We start from the raw sequence: 9,592 nt of genomic DNA, 5'->3' as shown, positions 1-9,592 counted from the left end.
GGACCAGTCAGTGTCACCACTCCAGCAAGGTGGCAATGGCTACATCTAGGTTATAGCCCTAAGGCTGTAGCCAGAACCTCCAGAAGAAAGACTCACACAACAGTAGAGTGTATTCGACACTGAATTTATTCAGTGGCAGCACTGCTTTTTATAATCAGCTCGGGCATGTCACCATCGGAGCGTGGCTTGAGCGGGCCAGTTGCCTTGGATGCCCAGGCCCGAAATGGGCCCTCTGCGATCCACCAGTGGTGATTGGCCAGTTTCACTGCTTTGCCAGCGGTCTATGGAAACGGGCATTTCAGCCCACACGATGCTTTGCCTGTCTCCATGTTCAATGGCCATTTCCTGTGTCGGCCCGAAGCGCAGGTACCCATTTAAAACTGATGAGAAATTTCTTTAGCCAGAGGGTTGTGGATTTGTTGCCACATGCAGCTGTGGAGGCAATATCATTGGGGGAGTTTAAGGAGGAGATTGAAAGGTATCTAATTAGTCAGGGTATTAAAGTACGGGTATCAGGAAAAGGCCGGAATTTGGAGTTAGGCGTGAGAATGGTTTAGCTCAGGGTGGAGTTATAGAGCAGACTAGATGGGCCAAATGGCCTACTTCTGTTCCTTTATCTTTTGAACCCAGCAAGATTATTTCTGCCAAGGTTGGAAACAAAATACCCAGTATTCCTATCTGTGCATTAGTGCAAAGTCCTCAATTTCCACCTCTGTTATGTGCAAGTGGTTTGGCTCATGTGCATTTCTTGATGCAAATCTAACCATCCTACCAGTCAAAACATTCTGACTGTTCCAATGAATGTTTTGTTGGCTATTTCTTTCTGTCCATTTTTCACTTAGTTGTTGGTGTCATCTGTACTAATCTCCAAAACACCATTGTTCTTGACCATTTATTGTACAAATTGCATGCAATTTTTTCTAACCTGAAAAATCACACTTTCAAAGAAGATAATTTTAACTTTAAAAAAAAATTAAACCAGAAGCTAAAATTGTAGGCAATTTTAAGTAGAGATCAGAAATTCTATATGGTTAGTCTTTCTTTCTATAAAAAAATTAGACAATTGACGAATAATGTTTTGGACACGAAATACCAGTTTTCTTTCAAAGGCAGTACAGATATGATTGGAGTGATGACCGGGTATAGTAGAATAAAAATTAGGCCAGAAAGTGAGTAAATTTTCTTTCACTACAGGAAGGATGTGGAGTGCAGAGGGGTTTAATCAAGACTTTGCCTGGAATGGGAAGGTTTCAGTATGAAGACAGATTGGAAAGGCTGTTTTCTTAGAGCAGAGGCTCAGCAGAGACACTCAGTAAAGGTTGTTAAATACTAGCACACATTATGCACTGATCCTTAGCATTAGCAGAGTCGTCAAACCTATTCATTTGTATATATGAATACTTATCATGCATATGTATTGTTGGTCTACGTGTGTGTGTGCTTTACATGGGGTTGTATATGTGCGATCAGATGATAATAAAAGAATTGAAATCGCCCCCCCAGTACAATAATTTGGCATCCCTCACCCGTCAGACATAACCATGTGTCCAGCGTCCCTTGGATGATGCTTACTCCCAGTCTAATCTCTCTCATATTGACTGATCCTTTCACCAAAATCCTTCTCTAATCAAGACAAAGCAACACAGATCTAATGAGAGATATATTCTTTAATCATAATTCATTATAATTTTTTTTACACAAATTACAAAAGATAGCAATTATAAACATATGGAAAAATCTTTAACAAAACCAATTTTTGCTGTAAATATATACATTTACATTTAAAATAAACTTGCTTTGGTTAATAAATGGCAATAGTTTAAATTTATAACACTAACAGTGTAGAAAACTGGAATCAGTCCAAAACTGACTGGAAACCAGATCCAAAATTTATCAACTTTCATTTCATTTTCCATTTTCTCACTTCATTTTCCATTTCCTAAAGGAAAAAAGGAAAATACATCAGGCACTGATAATTCATCCACTTTAGTTACAAAAGGTTATTGTTATAACTTCCTAAATATTATAGACCAAATTTATGACTAATTCTTTTCAACAGGATAAGGATCTTTTGTTCTAACTGAAGGTGATTTCTTCACCGTGTAGTTTCACATGGGGTATTCTTCAGTTAATTCTTCAAATTATCTATCCTTGACCAATAATTTAATTTTTAAATTCAATAACAGGCCCTTCCGGCTCATTAGTCTGCAACACCAAAATACACCTAACATGGACCAAAGTCTTTGGAACAAGGGAGGAAACCCACATGGTCATGGAGAGAATGCAGACAGTGGTGGATTGGAACCAATTGCTGTGCTATAATAGCACTGCGCTAACTGCTACACTAACTGTGCCAAAGTAAGCACAATGTAAAAAAACAAATTTAATTCTCATTCTAATTTGAATACTTAAGTGTAGATTGTGCAATGAAATCTCTGGCCCACTTCCCTTTTGAATAGAGAAGTCAAAAGCAATTTTAATTTCTAACACAAACTCCAGAGGTCTTAAGCTCCAGTGAATTTCAGACATTTGTTACAAGCCCAGAGGACCCCAAAATCCAGCAGCAATAGATATTCACCAAGACAAATAGTTACTTAAACAAAAGTTGTTTTTAATTTTCTTTAAACATAAAAACAAGATCAAACTTTAACTTAACCCCCTTCTAATTCTTAGCGCACGTGTATGTAATGTGTATATGTTCAGGAAAGTTCTTTGATTCACAGTCCAATCTCACTTCTTACTCCTCCAAGTCCACCAGTATCAGGCAATTCTTATACTGTGCACAGAATTTATCATTTATGAATTTTCACCAGGCTCTAGTGAAAAGGTAAATGGTTACTGCTCAGGAAGGTTCTTGTTAGTTTCAGAGAGAGATTTATTGCTCATAGAACACACACAAACTGATTTACTTACATCAGTCACTTGCTGAAGAAGTTGCCCCATCAGGGTTTTCCAAGTGTGACAGAGTATTTAGAGGTGGTTTGGGAGGAATTGTTAGAGCAGCTTGCACACACACATTTTAAAACACAGAATATTTGCAGGTCTTTTGCAGAATGCTTTTTGTAGGAGGCAACAAAGTATCAATAACAGCTTGCTTGGGAGAGCATGTGATCTTTGCAGGCAAAGAACAGTTTTGCTCTCAGAGAGGGAGGGAGTGAACCAGAGAGGAGAGACACAGAAATCAGTGCCAGGACAAGCTGTCAAACTTTGGAAGGCTGCCTGGTTGAAGGAGAAGACTGGCGATGTGAAAGGTGACCTGAAAGAAAGAGGATCACCTGGAGAACCCTGAAGGGGGCAAATTTCATCAGCAAGACTGATTGAGAAGAAATCAGTTGCAGATGTCCTGGAAAAGGAATCTCTCTCTCTGAAAACCAGTAAGAACCCTCCAAAGTGGTAACCATTTGCATGTTAAGCACCAAAGCCTGGTGAACTTTGTTAATGCTAACTTCTGTGCACAGTACAAGAATTGCCTGCAACCAGTGAGATTGGACTGTGATTCAAGGAACTTTTCTAATCTTAAATATACATGACACACACCTGTGCTTAGTATTAGAGGGGGGGGATTAAGTAGTTAGGTTAAGTAATAAGTTAAAGTTCAATTCCATTTTCTTGTTCAATTATAATTAAAAACTACTTTTGTTGAAGTAACCCTGTGTTGTGGTGAATAGCTATGCTGCTGGTTTTTGGGGTCCTCTGGACTCCGTAACACAAGTGATAACCTCTTCTTCCAGGTCACTACTGAGTTCCTCTTGTTTCCCCTTATTTCAGGTGAACCACTTGAGCCAGCCATTTCCTCTTGCAAGGACCATAAGGGTTTTTCAACTAGCTGAACTCATAATCCATCTTCAAAATGGGGTTTTCATCCAAGCTTGCCAGCTTCCAAAAGCCATTGCAGAAGAACTCCAACTGAATTCTCTCTCTCTTAGAGAAAAGCTGTTTGATCAGTTCTCTCTCTCGCTGCTTGCAAAACCTCATGACCTTCTTGCAGGGCTCCAGACCCAGTGCCTGAAAGATCTTATCAGCCTCTGAGCATGGACTATTTCATTTGCACCCGCTTATGAAGTTCCTTAGCAAAGCATTTCCAAAATAGTTTTTATTGTCTTTGCAAAGGCTCTCGGTGCCTCAATGTCTAACTTTCAGCAAAGCTCTTGCATTTTAAACAAGTTGTCTTTTGTGAAGTGACCTATACACTAAACCCCCCCCCCCCACCATCTATCTCTTTTAAAAACATATTTATATATAAAATATAATAAAACTCGTAACACCCGTCAACCTAAAATCACAGAACAGGACTTTGGAAATAGAAACCCCAAGTACCTTGACAAAAATGAATTTGCACATGTGCTAAATGAACTCCAAGTCGTGAACTCACCGCACATGAGCCAACCGAAGACTTGTGGATGCACACAGAAATCAAGATGGCCATACCCAGCTTATGTTCCCTGGGACGGCAACAAACAATGTAAGAATATTCATTTTGATTCTTACATCCCTATATCGGTCGTATATGCAGATGAACGGAGGTTGCAAATCAGGGAGAACCTGATGTACAGAGTGGAAACTGCAATGGAGCCTTGAACAGGATGGTAAAGGAGATAAAATGGCAGGTCTTCCAAATGGGAAGGTGCATGATGAAGGGAATGAATGCTGTTGGAGATGGAACTATGAACCAGCAACCCCAGTGGAAATGGTCCTTTCAGAACACTTCTTCATCCTATCATAGATAATCCCTTTATTCTGCTTTCCTTACAGTTTTCTCTAAAGCTTAAAACCATAACAAGCAGAAACAAGCATAGGTAAGAGTGGGAAACAAACAAAAATCAGCAATAGAGGAGGTCGCCAAGATATTCACTGGTATAATGTGATATAATGAGTAAATTCCATATTCTTAACAGACCATGATGAGATGGCCATGATGATGAGAAATGCCAAGGGAAAGTATTGTTTCAAAAGGAAAATTGTTGGTGGGAGGTGAATCCCCAGACAATTATTTTTACACCAAGTGCATCTCGTGTCAGACTTTAAAAGCATAAAGGGTCACCTGATAGTTACTACATTTATTGTAAAGTACACTTATGTTATCACTAACCTTCCCTTTCACCTCCACTCTACATGCTTGTTTAAGCACGGTTTAACAAAACATTAATTTTGGTTGCTACTTGACCTGAGTATCTCCTATTTTCACTCAGTGATACTTTTGAACTGTCTTTCCAACCTAGTTATTTCAGCCATCGAACACCAGCACAAAATATTACCTCCCACAAGTGTGTAATCTGTCAAGTGACAAATTGATCTTATTTTAACCAAGCAGCGCATAAAAGCAAAGCGATAACAAATGGTCTAGAAATAAAAGTGCAAATGCAGTTTCAAATTTACAGGAGCTAGTAACTTACATGTATTAACAGAGTCTTATCAAACTCCTTACGATGATAATAGATGGATTGACTGAGCACAGCGTACAATTTTTCAAGGTGGGTTACAGTGTATCCTTCAGTTTCCAGAGTAATCAGTTTCCAGAGATCCTGCATGTGAACCAGATTAAAATATACTTTCGAGTCAGTAATAATTTGAAAACTACAAAATCCCACTTGAATGGATTCCACACATTTGTCACAAGTGAAAAATGTGGTTTACTTGTAACTAGTTAATGCTCTAGTAACAAATCTCGAAGGGTAAAAATAAAAATGTAATATAACTTGGAATAATCAGAAATATTATTACTACTACAAATCAACAGAGGTCTATCAAAGTGTCGGAACAACACCAAGGTATCTAGTGACTACTAAAGAATCAATATTTAAACTTGCTTACTGGGAACTATCTGGTAAAAGGAGAAATCTTTTTTAGAGCTGCTGTTAAAGAAAATCTGCATAAAATTACAATATTTCAATCAATTTCCATCGAGTTGCAGGCTTTAACTGATTTTTTTACATTTTAATTTAGATTTACTGGCCTTTGCAGCACATGACCCTACGCTGCTCAAATATAACAATTAACCTTTATTTATTAAGGGAATATATAGGTAAAGAGCTAATTTATTGTCACCTGATGTACAAGTACAACCCGACGAAATACCGTTCTCCAGTCCTCGGTGCAAAACATTCAAATGCAGACATTAGAAAACCCAAAGTTAATGCACAAACTACTACATAAGCAAACATGAGAAGCTGGAGTGACTGAGCTGGCGAAGCAGCATGCACTAATAGAAATGGTCAATTGATGTTTCAGGCCAGGACCCTCTAAAGGGAAGATGGCCTGCATACTAGACAGGCTCGTCAGAGACTGGAAGGTGATGGAACGTGCACCTCCTCCAATCTAGACGAGGTGACGATTTACAGAGCCCCTGTAACAGCCAGCTTGAGATTGGCCTCAATTGCCTGGGTGAGACTAAATACCCTTGAAAAACCCGCATCAATTCTATCTGCACTTGCTATGTGTGGACAACCAGGACATAACAATCCTGGAGAGCATTGAATTGGAACATCAATTTTTCCAATTTCAGATAACCCAACCTTAATACGTTTCTATCTTTTTACCTACTTTTCTCTCCCTTTACCTTTCTTTCTACTTCTCCTCCCTTCTGGCCAATACCCTCATACCTCAGCCTCTTCCCCACTCTACTTTTTATCTTTTGATATAGTCTTGGATAAAGAGTTCTGTCCAGGACTGTTGACTGACCATTCCAACCTTCCAATCCCTAGCTTCTAATTGTACGCTGCCTGGTGTGCAGTTGTTCCCTTGTACCAGACTTGACTGGCAGCATAGGTAGTGACAAACAGATAGTGGGCTTTTCTGGTCTAGATATGGAGATTATAGAGGAAGACAGGAGTGAAAGGGAAGGGTGAAACATAGGCTGGGAGGTGATAAGTGGAATTAGATGAGGTAGGAATGGACAGATGGAACCAGGTAGATGAGGAAGGAAGAGATGGATGGAGTGAAACCAGGTGGATGAGCATATGTGGGTGACAGGGTGCTCCCAAGTGGCTGGGCATGTGAGTGACAGGGTGAACCCAGGTGGGTGGGTGTTGGGCAAATGGAAACAGGTGGGGGATGGTGACTAGTCTGGGTAAGAAAGTGAAGGGGGTGGAATGGAAGGGAGATCCTGAGAGGACCCAGTGGGATTGAGAAAGAAAAAATAAAAGAATGTTCACATCGCTAGGCCACGGACCTCATTAGGAGCACTAGGGATTTTTCTCTTTTGCATATGGCCTCACCATACGCGTGGGAAGGCCGAGAAAAAACAGGAAAATGCAGGAGTTGGAAGGCGAGTTGAAGGGACGTAATGGGAAGCTCACGCTGGCTGTTATGGACAGAAGCAGGTGCTCTCCAAGTCTTCAACAGTCTAGGCTTGGCCTCAGATTGGAGGTGGTGCACGTGATCTGCCTGTGTTTGATCCCTTTTCAGGTTCTATCTTTTACCCATCAGTCTCTGACTCACTCCCACCTACCTTTCTACAGTCCTGAAGCAGGGTCCCGATGTTTGCAGAGGGTCCACTTTTTGTTCATGGACACTGCCTGACCTATCGAGTCTCTCCAGTTTCTCATCATGCTCGATATTCTGTGTTTGTTTCTCTAAATCATCTCTAATGTGTAGCAATTATCTGTTCATAACCTACCATTAGTCTTTTATGATCTACGATGACAGGAGGAGTGTCTTCAGATAGGACCATCATTGGTTTCTCAACATTAATGGGTTGTTGTTCCACCTGGGCTTTTTTACTCCGGGTCACATGCAAAATAGAGCAATTATCTGGATGAAGAAATTCAAATAGCAATTTCAGAGTAAGGTTTATCTTTTTCTGGAATTCTCATCTTTAAGACCCGCCACTAATTTAACTACTTAAAGCATTTATAAGGCACTCAACATTGTGAATGCTGTGAAATAATCTCAGGTTATATATGTACAGGTAGACCCCAATTTGCATAGGTTCATTTCCAGGACTCGCACAAGTCAAAACAGGACCGTACACTACCTTTCCTCGAGTAGGGGATCTCCAAATTGGTCGAGGTCCCTGCTCCTGCCGGGAGCCTGATGTCGGATGCAGCCCGTGGCGTCAGGAGTTAGTATGAGGGGGTGGCTGTGGTGTTGGGAGTTGTTATGTCCTGGTTGTCCACACATAGCAAGTGCAGATAAACATCAGAACTCAAAATCGAAAGTATGCAATCTGATCATCATAACTTAGAAATATCGTTAGGTCTGAACATTGTAAGTCAGGGTCTATCTGTATTCTGGCAATAAGTTTCAGCCTCCAACACCATTCCCGACAAGGCATTCCAGGCACCCACAACTCTGCAAAAAAAAACTTACTCTGATGTCTCCCCTAAACTTCCTTCACTTTGTACATATTTCCTCTGTTATTTGCTATTCTTGCCCTGGGAAAAAGGCACTGGCTGTCCATCTATACTTCTCATAATCTTGTAGACCTTTATCTTGAGTCTCCTCTCATCCTTCCATGCTCCAAAGAGAAAACTTCCAGCTCTGCTAACCTTGCCTCATAAGACTTATTTTCTAATCCAGGCAACATCCTGGCAAATCTCTTTTGCACCTTCTCCATAGCTTCCACATCCACCCTCGAGTGAAGTGACTAGAACTGAATATTGCCAAAAATATGCAAGTTAAACAAAAATAGTGACCAGCTGCATCCAGTTCACACGGTAGAAACAAACATTTAAATAGGGGAGAAATACATTAGCCCTGGGTTGAGTTCAATGAATTGACACAATGAAGTAACACCAGATTCGGCTGCACAGTTAGCATTGTGGTCAGTGCAACACTGTTACAGCGTCAGTGATCAGGAACAGGGATTGAATCTCATGCTGACTGCAAATGGTTTGTATGTTCTCCTGGTGTCTGCGTGGGTTCCTCCCCCCCCACCGGTACATTTTGAACAGTGGGAGGAAACAGGAGCCACGGCGGGGGGGGGGGGGACGGGGGGGGGGGGGGGCGGGGGTTGTAGTTTACTATATACTTCGGCATTTGAAAACCCAAAAACGCGACAACGAATTTTCATTTCTAATTTTTACTGAACCAAAACCCATTTATAACCCTTCAAAATCACGATCATCGTCTAAGACAAAGGTGCGGCAAGTACATCGATACTCTCCCTGCGTAAATCACCTGTTCCACACATTGTCTATCCATGGTTTTACACCATTTTCATCCATCCATCCTTTTTCACGAAAATGGACAAAAATACCTGTTGGAAATTATTTTAGGGTTAAGTTTGCGCTTGAAGATTACCATGGGCCTTAACTTCGTCCTGTGATAATACTACGGTAAACCTGGTCCTTTCATGACCTGTACTTCTGGTTTGCACAGTTCTCATACCTTTGCATTCCACTATTCTATTGCCTTCATGTCAAAATTCATGGGGTTTCATCCATGTTTCCATCATTTGCCAGTGCAAACTGCTGTTTCTGCCCATTAAACTGGTGAAAACTTTCAACTTTATGATCAACATCTTTTGGTAGTTTGAGGAATATTTTTGTTGTAATACCAATTTTTTCCTGTTCATTAAACGGTTACACCAGCCAGCCTACTTTAGCTTCAAAATCTTTACTGAGGTCTGAGTATGACTTTTCCCATGGAAATG

The 9,592-nt window shown here is 40.5% G+C and overlaps 1 protein-coding gene across 3 annotated transcripts in view; it reads right to left on the bottom strand.

Moving 5' to 3' along the window:
- Nucleotides 1-1,649: 1,649 nt before the first annotated feature.
- LOC138755068 (ATPase family AAA domain-containing protein 2-like) overlaps nt 1,650-9,592 on the bottom strand; it is a 117,861-nt gene continuing 109,918 nt past the window's right edge. For all 3 annotated transcript variants that reach the window (XM_069920268.1, XM_069920269.1, XM_069920270.1), the window contains 3 exons: nt 7,616-7,749; nt 5,394-5,522; nt 1,650-1,939 (listed from right to left, as the gene is read on the bottom strand). In XM_069920268.1, the coding sequence (XP_069776369.1) occupies nt 1,901-1,939; nt 5,394-5,522; nt 7,616-7,749 (302 nt within the window). In that variant the 3' untranslated portion in view covers nt 1,650-1,900. The remainder of the gene's footprint in view (nt 1,940-5,393; nt 5,523-7,615; nt 7,750-9,592) is intronic.

The sequence above is a fragment of the Narcine bancroftii genome, chromosome 2 (assembly GCF_036971445.1).
Source record: "Narcine bancroftii isolate sNarBan1 chromosome 2, sNarBan1.hap1, whole genome shotgun sequence".
In the NCBI taxonomy this organism is placed as follows: domain Eukaryota; kingdom Metazoa; phylum Chordata; class Chondrichthyes; order Torpediniformes; family Narcinidae; genus Narcine; species Narcine bancroftii.
The sequence above is the reverse complement of the archived record's forward strand: the minus strand, read 5'-3'. Positions and strand labels throughout refer to the sequence as shown.